The sequence below is a fragment of the Myxocyprinus asiaticus genome, chromosome 19 (genome assembly GCF_019703515.2).
Source record: "Myxocyprinus asiaticus isolate MX2 ecotype Aquarium Trade chromosome 19, UBuf_Myxa_2, whole genome shotgun sequence".
Classification (NCBI taxonomy): Eukaryota; Metazoa; Chordata; class Actinopteri; order Cypriniformes; family Catostomidae; genus Myxocyprinus; species Myxocyprinus asiaticus.
Window position 1 is genome coordinate 19,005,916 of NC_059362.1, and position 15,323 is coordinate 19,021,238.

Here is a 15,323-nt window from a genome sequence, read left to right on the forward strand (position 1 = left end):
AGGGGAGGGATAAGCTGTTTTCAGTGAGCAAAGCACGCAAATGCACCACCAGCAAGCAGATAATGATTTGTTTACTATTCGTGTTTAATTGATCTTAATTATTTTTCTTTGAGCATACTTAAGCGCATGGTGTTTGGGTGATTCAGAGGGAGGAGATGCTGAGAACGCACAGACACTCGGACATACTAATGCATTACACGAGGAAGCGCGCGCGGTAGCTCAAACACATCATTACATTACGCGTACAGCACAAGCTTGTGGTTAGGATCCCTTGTTAGGTGTAGGCTTTTCCCACTAAGAGGATGCTTGCTCAGCGATGGTAAAGTCGTTTTCACAAGTCTCGGTTCCGAACAGAAGTAGCGGGTTTCTTCGGTAAGTTTGTCATTAGTCTATTTGCCTCTATAAATTCATAGTAGGTTATTTTGGCGTGGGAACTGATATGCATGTTGTCGAACAAGCGCGGCAAACTGTTTAAAGTTGAGTAGGCTACACCTCTCAGATTAAGTATCACACAAAATTATGGCTGTTTTATATTATTTCAAAGACAATCGTTTTTTTTTTTTTTTTTTTTTTTTTTTTTTTGCATCGAATATATTGACCGTGGCAACCATAATTGCCCCCAAATACAGTTATTGCTATTACTGTAAAACCATAATTAAATAGTATGGGAACTTCTTCAAATATTAGAAGAAGCTTCAATAATCTTTCAGTCATTTTGTTAATTAATTTATCTATTGATTGATTAATTGATGATAGTGGTTTCCAAAGTTTCAATAAAAGTACAGTAACTAATAGTAAATGGTGTGTCGGCAGCAACTGGTTCACATACTTTTGTAAGGGAGTATCCATAACACTATTTAACCACAATTTAAATATTCTATATTTTATTCCTCTATGTTCACAGTTTCACTTATTGATCTATTTGTATAAATATATTTATTTAGCCTATATGTGTTTCACTAATGTCCATTGGACAGTTGTTTGTTGGTTATTAATAGATCCACTTTGTTTATGATTCTTACTGGAATGTTTCTGAGCCTGCGCTCTATGGAATCTTTGGAAGAAAACTGGGGCCTCTCTAATTGGATGAATTTCCACTTGGAAGGAGCGCACATATTAATTGGATGAAGAGACACTTTAAAAACCAAGCAGAGAGAGATAAAATGATGTCCTTTTAAACACTGTAATAGTCATTTATAAAGACCATTAAAATAAAATTCGCTTAAAATGAACTTCCTGTACATTCTTCACTCTCCTATAAATGATTTTCCCTTGTTTAGTCACTTATTTTAGTTGACAATGTGTGCAAAAAATGTTTTTGATCCACCCTCGCATTGTCTTTTATACATTAAAAGGTATGAATCAGACACAAAGATCATGGACTTGTTTCTCTTTCTCTCGCTTTTTGTCCCATCAAGGAGGTGTGTGTCGTCTTGCGGATGCAATAACAGTGTCATGGCAGCTTTCAAGGGAGTTTGGACTCAGGAATTCTGGCGAGCGGTTTCCGGGGAGTTCCTGGCCATGTTAATATTTGTGCTGCTCAGTCTGGGTTCCACTATCAACTGGGCGGCAAAAGAGGAGAACCCTCCGCCCCCTGACCACGTCCTCATCTCTCTCTGCTTTGGCTTGTCCATCGCAACCCTTATCCAGTGTTTCGGGCATATCAGTGGTGCCCATATCAACCCTGCTGTTACTGCAGCAATGGTTGCCACATGGAAGCTGAGCCTGGCAAAGGGTGTGTTTTATTTGTTGGCACAGTGCCTGGGGGCAGTGGTGGGGGCAGCAGTCTTGTATGGGGTGACCCCAGCAGCAGTCAGAGGAGGACTGGGGGTGACTTCTGTGAGTTGTACTGGTTATGTTATTATTTTTAAATAGACATTCGATTAGAAGCATTAAAGCTGAAGTGTGTCATTTCTGTGTGCCAACAAACAGAATTGCAGAACCAAACATTGTTTTCAAACAGCTTCTGAATACACCTTTCAGCTACCATTGGCCAAACTAACAGATAGCCATGCCCCAATCTCACACCATTGGTCGAGTCAAAGGGGTGTGTTTATGGTGTTGACATCATTTGACTTTGCTGAGTCTTCTTTATCTTTAATTCCATATATATCTTTAATTCTGCAAGATTTAAGACCCTGTTTACTTGCACTTAAGAAAACAGCTTATTCCGGTGTTTTTGCAGAAAGCGGCGTTCTGAAACATCATGCAAGTGCGGCTGCATTCTGTACACCAATTAAAGGATTTAGAGAGAGCGATTTAACACACCTAGGTTTCCAACAGAAAGGCGGCTTCTGTGGCCATGTAAACGCATAAGCAAGGTTCTTATAGGTTTTTAAAGAGTGGTCATGTTCGCATGCATCAAATGCACCGGGGGAACCCCAGAGTATGATGTAAGAGGGGAAACTTAAAAAGCTGCATGTATATGTGGTAAAGAGAATGCCAATTAGACAGTGCAGACAAATGCGGTTGCCGGCGCTGCTAAATGGCTTTCTGGTATCCATGTAAAAGTGCTATAATTTGACATCCATTCAAACTGAATCCACTGAAATGATTACTCCACCCCATGCATAACGTCATTAATGACAGCTCTATAGTGTTGAACCAACATGGTTTGAACAACGGATGTTTAACACAGCTAGTTCATTTCTGCAACGATGCATCATACTGTGATTTTTTGGTAAAATCTACTCATGAATGGTTTATTTATAAAATGTCTCTACATATTAAGCTGGGATAGTAGAAAATATTTTACCATCAAAAATTACACACATCCGCTTTAACTGCTCTGCTGTTATTCTACTTAAAATTAGTAGCAGTCAAAATCTTTGGTAAAACATTTCTCAAAAATGTTCTGTTCCTTACATTGTCGGTTTTCTTGAATAAGCTGAATTTTTATATATATCAGTTTATTGCTGTGCCAGTAAACGCCCCTTGAATTGATTAGGGTGTCTGATTAGCGAGACTCCTAACATGTGCCGTGCTGGGGGCTTGATTGAAAAACATTTGTTTTAAGAGCAGCCTATAAAGTTCACTCCTCACTCCATGCAAATAACTCACTCTCGCCTCCTGCAGGTCAATGCTGGAATCTCCTCTGGTCATGCAATTGTGATTGAACTCATAATCACTTTTGAGCTCGTCTTCACCGTCTTTGCCACCTGTGACCTCAAACGCAGCGATCTCAAAGGTTCGTCAGCATTGGCTATTGGCCTTTCAGTTTGCATCAGCCATCTGTTCGCTGTGAGTGTCCCAGTATTTCCTCTGCTTTAAAAACAAGAAATAGTATGTACAAATTAAATTGCATTTTCCATTATTTATTGTGAGCCTCTATATCTATACTCAGGGCAAGTTAGTCCAATGAAATTTGCATACTTATTTCACTCATCCATTACTGTCAGGCACATTTTTTACACCATGCTTGAAGATTTTTATCCAATAAAGATTAGCCTCTTGAGATGTACGTGTATCTGCTTAGTTGTGCTGCACTTTTCTATGGAGAATCTGTAACCCAGCTACACTCCCAAGTGATAATATGATCTCCATGCCAATAGTCTCAGAGGTGTTTAAATGAAACCTAATTTGTGTTACTAAGGGTGTTTACATGAGGACAGGATGCCTTCTTCATGACCCACAATGTATTTAGGCCTGTCATTGTTAAGAACATTACTTAAAGAAATAGTTCACCCAAAAATGAAAATTCTGTTATTATTTACTCACCCTCATGTCATTCCAAACCCGTCTGACTTTCTTTCTTCTTCGGAACACAAAAGGAGAGATTTTAAAGAATGACTTTATCACTGATTTCCAATCAATAGCAGTGGATAGTGCCTCATTTTAAAGCTTAAAAAGAGCAAGATGTTATTGATGTGTCACCATATTTATGATTTGGGCTCTATATACATGCGGTCATCGATGATTTGATTTGAGAGAGAAAAACAATTTCATAAGAAGACCGTATGTCTTGAGAAGACTTGGAATATGACACACAAGTCACATGGACTACTTTTATGAAACTTTTAGGTGCTTTTTTTAAGCTTTGAAGTGAGTCATTTGTCATCTATCAACTGCCATAGTATGGAAATCGGCTACCGCAACATTCTTTAAAATCTCATTTAATGTTCTGCAGAAGAAATATGGATTTGGGACTATGAGGGTGATTTACTCATGATGAGTAAATCTGATTGCAGAATTTTCATCTTTGGGTGAACTGTCCCTTTTAGACTCTTTAGATCAGATTTTTTATTTAAAGAGCCAAAACATCTCTTCTCATCATAAACAATGTAACATGTTTGTTCTGTGTGTTCCAGATCCCATACACTGGGGCCAGTATGAATCCAGCTCGCTCTTTTGGTCCTGCAGTCATCATGGGAAAGTGGAGTGACCACTGGGTAAGGTTCACACTAGGTCTTTTGAGTGTGGACCAACAATGCAAAGGCACATAAAATTATTGCACAATTTTACAGATGATATTTATGTGCATAAATGCCGAAGGTCAGCATGGCCTTTGGAACTATGATTGATAAGGGTGAAACTGAGAAGGATTTGGATTCAGTGCCATAGACATTTGTTAGAAGAACATTTTGGCTTTGCCTCACTCTTCTAAAAGGGACTAAACTATATCTGGCACAACAAGGCCTTTACTGAGTTTATATTTGACCTAACAGAGGTCTTTGGTATGAAGACAGTTAGGTCTATTTACTGTAGTATACAGGCTTAAGTCAGTAAGTGTAAATAGCAACAACAACAAAAAAAACATCTTCTTTGCATTAAGTGCAAATATTGTTAGATGTTATTTGCACCCCTAATGAAATACTAATATACAGTATAGGGGCATCACTGCAGTGTGTTTTTTGTGTTTATTTAGAGTCCCATAGACACCCTACACCAACCAGTACCCCTAAACCTAACCCTAACCTTCCCTTACCAAATTAACCATGGTTTTACTGCAGTAACCATAGCATCACCATAGTATTTTGTAGTGAATTCGTAGTAACCTCAGAATTAAACATTTACTTTATTAACACAATATTACTGTAGTAACACCATGGTTAATTGCATTATAACTACAGCTTCCACACACACAAAAAAAAAACATGGTTAATACATTATTACTATAGTAAAATCACATGGATTAAACCTTCCTCTCAACTCCCTGACCTTCAGTGTGACTGAATCACTGCGAGGAAATCAAACTTTATATTCATTTTTATTGATTATTATAAGTTGTATTATATAGTAGTTAATATTATAAAGAAAATATTAAGAGAGGAGACAGGAAACGAAATGAAAAAAGCACATCCACACCATCTTTACACACTATGTCACTGTAGTGATACTTGGGGGTGCAATTTGTCTTAAATGTCTGTGTTTCCATCAGACTATTTGTGCGCATAGCTGCGCTGTGTGGCAGATGCTATTTACACATAGTGCAAACAGTCACTCCTTTTCTTTTTTAATATTTATATATATATATATATATATATATATATATATATATATATATATATATATATATAGTACAATATAGTACCAATGTGAAGTGATGCCTCTCAGCAGTGAAAAGAACATGATAATTTCCCAGTGTTACTTTAAGCAAGATTGTAATCTAATATTCAAGATTGGGGGTTACAAATGGGGGTTTCAATAAAAGTTCAAGAATCTATCATTGAAAAACCCACCAAACCATACTGATCAGCCATCATGAAAATTGGTGGTAACAGTTCTAACTTTAACTTTGCAAGAGTTTGTAGTACACTGGCATTCCGGGAGTAGGACAAATCAGAAACCAGACAGATGTGGTATCCAGAATAAAGTTGACATATGACATTTGTCACTAGTGAAGTTTGCATGGTCCCTGTATATATGCATTATATAGCACCATGAATGACAAGTCTAACTGACGCTGCTGTCATCACGGCTGCTACAGGGTCTCCGCACATGCGCTGTAACATTAGAAAGGTCACAACAACCCCGTCATGGGGTGTTTACTACACTTACTGCATGATACATACTTTGCCCTTTACAAAGGGTTGGTGTGAATTTCATCAATGAGAGATTTCAGAGATTCTGATTGAAAGGAGAGGTGGGAGGATGTTTAAGGGACTGACAGGTATAAATCAAAGGCGAGGTCACATAAGGACCAAGTTGGCTCTGGTTCATCCAGATTGAAGGCTGGTCCACCCAAATGATAGCTGCTTGAATATAATGGTTTGAAAATTGTAAGAAAAACAAAACAAACTGCATCTTGTTTCACGCAGCATCGCACTAGTAAACGTATCTGCTCTGCGCATAAGCTCTGTGCTGTGCATTGCGTCACGGCCACTTCTGTTTCTGTCATCATGCCAGTTGGGTGACACAGTTTTGTCACACTTTTGGATTTTGAATCTCTTTCACACCAATAAACAACCTGGTTTCATAGAATCACGTTACCTGTGTTTTGCAATATAATTTTATGTGGCTGGTTGTACATACCGCAGCAGTTTCCTGGTGAAATAAACACTGCAGGCGCTACAACAACAATGACTTTTATTCCTTTTTTACACAGATCACAACTAAAATGGCAGATTATCAGTTTATAAACACTTATTTTTCTCCCTGTTCCTAACACAAATGCCATCTTATCAAAACACTTTACTGTAGTGCATGATTTGTAAGGTGGTACATTTTAACGTTTGCATTTCATAATCAACATTTATTAGCTTGTCCAAATGTACTCAAATTGCACAGTAGCTGAACTGATATAGTGTTGCACTTTGTTGTACAAGTCCTGGAGAGCATGCAAATCGACATGTAAGATGAAAGTGTGGTAAAGCCCCACAAAATTATGTAGTTGTATCTGCAAAATGTTTTATCTCACATTTGCTTTTTCAATATCAGTTTGGTTTAGGTTTAAGATTTAGGTTCGGTTTTGTTGATTTAAAACTCGATAGAGCATTAACCCAATCTGTTTTCACCTCACATTTGCTTTTTCTGACACTATTGGTTACTTTTAGGTAGGCTTGGGATTGATGTCTTTTTCAAGCACCGATAATCGGAAGATTTTCCCAATGATTATCGATATATATAATATATAAATTCCCAACACAATTTTGGTCAAGTGTGAGTGACAGTGTAAATTAAAGGGACACTGGACACATCTGGTGGATGACGCACACACTGCCAACGCTCAGCATCAGAATTCTGAAGTGCCACAGAGCACAACTCGCATAGTTTTCCATTACATTTGACCAAAATCATTATCAAAGGACAACAAATTTTTACTCTAGTCATTACTGGATGATATATTGTGTGAATGTATCTTTCATATAGCCTACACAATGTATTGTCAGTTACACGTATGACGTTTTGTGGTTTGACAGCTTGAATGAAAAACCTATTCAAGGCTACATACAGAGAAATTGCATAATAAATGTCACCATTTCTAATCATTCAGTTTATGCAGTTACACCAGTTTCATACACTAACTTGCAAACTCATCAACGTCACATTGTTAATTCTTTAAGTACAAAAACCTTCGTAATTTTGGACTGCCATCTGCTGTGCCACATCAGTGTTGTGATACCTGTGCCTTGCAACCTGCTTCAGTATATGTTCTATCACCCCCTTGTGGTCTCCTAACGCTATTACGCCAGACTGTTAAACAGATGCCAACTGAGTGAATTGGAAAACATGCAAATTAGGCTTCTAATTTAAAAGTCGGCTATTTTTTATATATCAATGCCTCAAAAATATATCGATAAAATAACGTGCCGATCAATTATCGATATATCGATATTTTATGGCATCCCTAGTTTTAGGTTTAGGGTAGGGTTGGTAGGTTTTGTTCATTTAAAACTTGATAAATCTTAAAAAACAAAACAAAAAAAACATTTAAAACGCTATTAGCGCCACACAGTTATCTGAAGCTGATTTGCAGAGAGATAAATGTGACCAATATGATGAAAAAAAAAGGGAACAAGATTAATGCTTACTCTTTCGTTTTCTTTCTCAGGTGTATTGGGTGGGCCCTTTAATAGGGGGTGTTCTTGCCGCTACTGTGTATGAATATTTGTTTTGTCCCGACCCTGACCTGAAGCGTCGCTATGCTGAAGTCCTCTCAAAGGGCCCCTTCCAGATCGACCCATATCGGGTGGTGGACACAGATGCTTTCCCCAACGATCAAGCTCAGCTTACAGTCAAGCAGGCAACAATCAGAGTGCTGGACATGGAGAGGGCAGAGAAGAAGGAGAGAGAGTCAGCCGGAGAGGTGCTTTCATCTGTATGACTATTGAGAGGCACTGAGGAGAAACACCAGAATAATTACAGCAATAACCAGCTCAAAGAGACAGATCTGATCTAGAGTCACAGTGTGAGTTTTTTTATACTTGTAAGATCTGATACAAAATTACACTCGAAACTCTTCACTTTAAAGACAAAGAATGAGCTAAGAACCCCCTAATGGTTTGACTTATTACACACCTCTTTTGACCGCTTAAAGGGATTTTTTTATGCAAAAAATTGAAATTCTGTAATTATTTTTACACCCTCATGTTGTTCCAGTATGTTAGCGACACTCACCATAAACTTTCATTGTAAAGCAAAAGATGCAATGGAAGTGAATGGTGACTGAGGCTATCATTCTGCCTAATATCTCCTTCTGTGTTCCATGAAAGAAAGAAAGTCATATGAGTTTGGAACAACAAGAGGGTGAGAAATGATAACTTTTTTTTGGTCAACTTTCCCTTTAAAGCACAATCAAAATCCAGATGCACATAGCCACAGCCCTCATATCCAATATAATCCACTATTACGTTTTTAGCCAATCACTGTGCTCAGCAGATGCACCCATCATCCATTCTCCATGACTCAATCACAAAAACGGAATGTGATTCTCACACTTAGGTAAATGTAACAGTTTAGTTTGGTCTGTGGGTTATTACCTGGAAATCAGAGGTTGTGATTAGATCATCACCATAATAATGCACATAATTTTCCTTCTCAGTGCACTCTGTGTGAATAAACCTCTTCGTCTCCTCCTGTGTTTCTATGCTCTCCCTCTCCCATACATCTCATGTTTCACAGAATATATTTTTGGTAACACTTTACAATAAGGTTCCATTTGTTAACATTAGTCAATATGAACTAACAATGAACAATACTTTTACAGCATTAATTCATCTTGGTTAATTTCAACATATAGTAATTTTTTTAAATCAAAAGTTGTACTGTATATGTTAACATTAGTTAATTTACTATGAACTATCATGAACTAACAATGAACAATTGTATTTGTATTAGCTAGCATTAACCTAAATAAATGATATTGTACAGTATATTTTTACAATCTTATAATGATCTTTTTTTTTTTTTTTTTTTTTTTTTGATAAAATATATGTCTGATAATTTGTTTAGTATGCTTTTCCTGCTGGATGGCATATTTTGTTCTGGACATCTAAGATATAATATTTAATTATTCACACAAGCAAGCTCACAGACAAGTAAAAAATGGCAATTTTTTTAGGAAACTGCCTAGGGTAAAAGCAGATATAAAGTTTTTGGCTATTTATGGCTTACAGCAGCAGTGATCGGTGCACAAAAGAGACTTTTGTTTTTTCGATGTCTTATAGAAATCATATTTCACTTTGTGACTCTTTTGGAAATCTTTCGAGCTGTGGTATTAGGGCAACAAAATAGACTTTTATATTCATATTATATATTTATACAACATGACCTCTAGGTTGTGCTGATTTGCGACGCAAATGGAGATGTGATGTTATATATGAAAAGATCAGATTCTAAGCTTTCAAATGGTACCCCATATTCCTGACTTATGCATTTGGAGACTTAAAAATTTTAAGCATTAACCTATTTTCACGACATAGTGCCTCCTTTTGGACCTGCCGGCAGGTCCGCAGAGTTGAAGAGGTTTTAACAAAGATTAATAAATGCTGTAAAAAATATATTGTTCATTGTTACTTTGTGATACCTAATGCATTAACTAATTTAAGTGAATGGAACCTTATAAGCGTTAAAAAAAATTTCTTCAATGTTATGAATATTATGTCTTCGACTATTACTGACAGAAATCTGTAAGATTGCAGCCCTGAATGATTTATGATTTAAATTTTGTATTTGAACTTAGTGCTGCCTGATTTTTTCACTTACAATTTTTCTTATGACAGACAAATGCTCACACACTCGCAGAACACAACTATATATTGTCCTTCCACCTTTACCTATTCCTATAGCCTTAAGAACACATGTACATAATCAGAAACAATTTACTAGTGTAATGTCAATAATTTTTTCTTTTATCGATTTGTGTGATTTTGTTTGATATCATTTACAGTCATGCATCATCCCAGTGTGAGTTATTTCATGTTAATGTGCAAGGTTATGTTATAAACTAAAGTCAAATACATTGATTATTTAATAACTGTGTGTTATTAATCATGTTTATATTCATATACACTACCAATCAAAAGTTTGGACACACCTACTCATTCTTTATCATTACTATTTTCTACATTATTAATACTATTAATAATAGTCTAAATAGAATAACAGTCAAGTTCAAATCTATGCAAAAACAAAAATGGATGTATGGAAATTAAGTACTGGCCAAAAAAATGTTCAACAAATCAAAACTATCTTTATATCTTAGCTTCTTCAAAGTAGCCATCTTTTGATGAGATTTCTGCACAAGCTGGGAATTCTATCAAAAAAACTTAATTAGGAATCGATCTGAGTTTCCTTTTTTTTTCTTTTTCTTTTTTACAGTATTAGAGTTCCTAATAATTATTTATTTTTTTTACATTAATTTCTAAGCATAAGCGTTTAGATCAAAAGTTTTGTAAGATCATGAGAATCATACATTCAGTCAAGTGTTTCCAAACTTTTGACCAGTAATGCAGTTATTGATGTAAATTAAGTAAAAATTATACATACTGAATGTTCCAACATTATGTGAAATACTGAATTTTACAGAATTTTTTTTTTAAATAAGTAACGAGCTTTGCATTGCACTTGTGACGTCTCTTCATCGCCTTACCAGCAGAGGGCAGCACATCCTTAAACAGCGCTGTTAACCACAGACTCATTAATTTTGTTGAGCAGATTTGTTTATCTGTTAGTGAGGAGCGCCAGATTTGTGCTTGTTTTGTTTCGGGGGAAGAGGAGGGACCGTTTATTTCCTCGCTTTGGTGTGTAATCAAACCAAAACTTTTCTGTCGAATGCAGTAGACAGCACACAATGATGTTGTTTCACAAGTCATTCTGCCTCTGACATACTCAGTTTTATAGCACTCCCTTCCTTTCACCTCCTGGAGTGAGTGAGTGTGTGTGTGTGTGTGTGCGCGCAGGGTTGGGACGGTTAATTTTTTTAATGTATTCCACTACAGATTACAGAATACATGCTGTAAAATGTAATTTGTAACGTATCCCATTAGATTACTCAAGGTCAGTAACATATTCTAAATACTTTGGATTACTTCTTCAGCACTGGTAGATTTTTTCACTTGTTTTGACTAAAAAAAAAACTCTGCCAGCATAGTAAGACAAAATACACATGTTAAAAATACATTCTCTGAAAAACCTAAATATCTTATGCAATGTTGTTTCTAAAACATGATAAATCTAACTGATTGTTGTTTTAAGGATTTTTAGATATTTTTACAGGAAAACAATACAAAAATGATTATCAAGAATACGATTTTTGCCCTAATATCAAAGGTCTTACTAGAAAAAAGAAATTATGATCCAACGTGAATTTTCTTGATAAAAAAATATGATCGTGTCTGGTAACGTGCATGTAAAATGGCTAGAAATAGCATTTTAGCTTAGCGTAAAGCTGACAATTTACACAAGGTTTATTTCTATTTCTTCTGCTCCAAACTTACTTCAAACTTACTTCTCTGTCTGCTCGTATGAATGTAACACATCATAAGAAAGTGTTTCACCGCTGTTCAAATGCACTTTGGATCGCATCATTTATATGTATAAATGTTTTCCATCCGACTTTCCAACAGGACTAAATATTAAATGAAACAAATGACAATAAAATGCAAAGTAATCTCTTCAGTAATCAAAATACATTTGAATGTAACTGTATTCTAATTACCAATTATTTAAATTGCAACTGTAATGAAATACAGTGACATTAATGACATGTATTCCGTTACTCCCCAACCCTGTGTGTGTGAGTGTGTGTGTATATGTATATATATATATATATATTTAAAAAAAAAAAAAGAATAAGAGGGAATGAGAGGTACATGTGTTTATATTTTTATTTATAATTAAGTATGTTTAATCCCAAGGCTTTTGGCTGCAACAATGGAAGCCTCCCTCACTTCAATCCCTCCCTCAGCTATTTATTAAAATTTAAATCTTAATTGCTCCATTTAAATTAATTGAAGAAAGAAAAAATCTCAGCAGTTAGTCTGTTGAATTATTTATTTTCCCATGTGACTGAGGAAATTCTCCATCACAACGCACATAGACTGACTAGCAGCGTCAAAGACTTTTGTGTGTGAATAAGTGTGCATTAATACAACTTCACAGACACATAAGTCATTATAGACAAACCCTAAAACAAGTGGTGAAAATTGCAAAAGCATAGTCAGACTCCAACAGATGTATACATAAGAAACATACACACACATACATGGACACTCACATACACAATGCACAAAGGAGGGAAGTTTGAAGCAAGGCCAGGGGCTAAACACAATAAACAATCCGACTATGAATATTCATGCAAGCTCACACTGCGGTTTTGTGTAATATTAAGCAGTCCAATGAATATTACTGGAGACAAATTAAGTGATGGGCTGTATGTGGAAGGTTGTGTCTACATCTTCAAAAATGCCTGATCTCTCTGGATGTAGACTCACATATGTACTATGGTTGAAGAGTTATTTAATGGGGGTGTGAGGACTTCACTTAAATGAAAAATTTTGATCCAATCAAGATCTCCTTCTACAAAGCTTACTGACCTTTATGCAATTTGCCTTTATGAGTGACTGAAAGCATAAATAAATTAAATCAGGTATGAAATAAACCTATCTGGGCTTACTTCAGAGCTTTTCATCTCTGACATTTTTTATTATGTTGAAAGGGTTATTGGACAGGTCACCTCAAATGAACTGATATATTCGATGTATCATGTTACAGTATAAAATATATTATAATGTGACCTCTTTAAAGACTTGTGATCTGGAAATAAAGCAATAAGCCAGAAGAAGTCATGAGTTACAGTGATTTTACCAAGAGTATGGGCAACATAGTCTTAAAACAACTTGCAATGATTCGTATGAGATGGTGAAATCGTAAGATATCTAACGACTTGGCTCATATGAAAAGGTACAACTTCCCATAGAAAACAGCTAATCAACAAACAGAGTTTGAAGTCGATACAATACGGGCATCCAATTTTAGCTAGCCTCCTGTCCAACCTTTTTTTTATATATATATATATATATATATATAAAGGAAACATCTGTGAACAAATTTGGGCACTCATTCCATATTTATTTAGGCAATTCAAATGACTGAAGTATGTCAATAACCTGTAATATGTTTCCTTCATCTCGTTTCAAACCTCACTTTTATTTTTCCGTGGTAGTTATTTTCCTATTACAATCATGGTTAGGTTTAGGTTTGGGTTAGTGGTTAAACTTGTTGGAAAAATCAATATTATATTTGTTCATTGGTTTGTTTTTCTCTCTTTGAGAAAGTACTACATTTTTGTATGAGCCAACCCATATGATTTCTTATGATTTTGCCATCTCACACAATTAATATGACTTATATGAATATGTTATGAGACCGGGTTGGGTAAGGGTTGTTCTTAGACTCTAAGATGTCAGTCCCTAAAAGCCCGTCAACTGTGGTAAAACAACTGTCTCGGGTCACTTATTTCTTTTAAAAATGGCAACAATGCAATATAATAACAACAAAAAAAACAATGTTCAACTGGATAGGTAAAGTTTGTTGAGAAAAACTTTGATTTTGGCTTGTCTGAAAGTTAAAAAAAGTTTAAAAATGCCTTAAAGTAAAGATAGTTTGACCGATAGATAGAAAGACAGACCAAACAGACAGAGTGATAGTGGATGGATGGATGGACAGATGGACGGACTGACGGACAGAATGGATGGATGGATGGACAGATGGACGGATGGAATGGATGGATGGATGGACGGATGGACGGATGGATGGAATGGATGGATGGATGGATGGATGGATGGATGGACGGACAGATGGAATAGATGGATGGATGGATGGATGGAGTGACTGATTGATTGATTGGATGGATGGATGGACTGACTCATTGATTGATTTGGTGGATGGATGGATGGATGGATGGATGGATGGATGGATGGACGGACGGAATGGATGGATGGATGGATGGATGGAGTGACTGATTGATTTATTGATTGATTGATTGGATGGATGGACGGACTGACTTACTGATTGATTTAGTGGATGGAGGGATGGATGGATGGATAGACGGATGGACGGAAAAACGGAATGGATGGATGGATGGAGTGACTGATTGATTGATTGATTGGATGGATGGATGGACAGACTGACTCACTGATTGATTTGGTGGATGGATGGATGATGGCTGAATGGATTGATTGATTGATTGACCTTTGTGGGTTTGTTAACATTTACATTTTTGACAGTTGGAGTTTGAATAGTCTTTGCCTATTTGAACATTCCGTAAATATATGGGATTTTCCTAAATTTGATCATCCGCTGTGTGAACACCGTAATTCCGATCAGTTAGAAAAGACATCATGCATTCCAGATCTGTCTGCAGGTCTGTACCCAGTTTGGTGGATGTAGCTTGAAAGCTCTACAATTTTGGTTGTTTATCTTCTCTACAATTTTGGTTACAAGTTTGTAGAATAACAGGATGTTGGCTTGGCAAATAGTTACATTTGATAATAATTGGAACAAACAATTCTCCTGCCCAGTAATATGTTTATTAGCCTTGGTGCAATAAAGTTACTATAAGAAATTTCAGCTGTTGCTAACTTCCACCAGACTTAATCGGATCTGAATTGGATCATCTTCATCCCTTTAACCACAAGCCCTCTTTCCAAAAACCCCTCCAAAGACATATCAGCACACCGGATGTACACAATTATTGACAGGCAGAGAATGTTTCTGATCAGCTAGCTTTCTGATTGTCCAAAAAACCTTGGGCCTCTCCCCTGATTCTTTTTTGCTGTTAACAACAACAAAAAAAGCAGTTGGTGTGCATTTTTCACACAGATTTTGAAGTCAAATTTATTTTAAAATGAAGGTTTTAAAACTATGACCAGTACAGAAGAAAA

General features: G+C 36.2%; 1 protein-coding gene across 1 annotated transcript; it reads left to right on the top strand.

The window, feature by feature from the left end:
* Nucleotides 1-227: 227 nt before the first annotated feature.
* Nucleotides 228-9,137, top strand: aqp4 (aquaporin 4). Its single transcript, XM_051644680.1, has 5 exons — nt 228-372; nt 1,419-1,839; nt 3,076-3,240; nt 4,308-4,388; nt 7,991-9,137. Exons 1-5 carry the CDS (start codon nt 317-319, stop codon nt 8,261-8,263), a joined length of 996 nt encoding a protein of 331 aa, XP_051500640.1. The 5' UTR covers nt 228-316; the 3' UTR covers nt 8,264-9,137.
* Nucleotides 9,138-15,323: the final 6,186 nt, after the last annotated feature.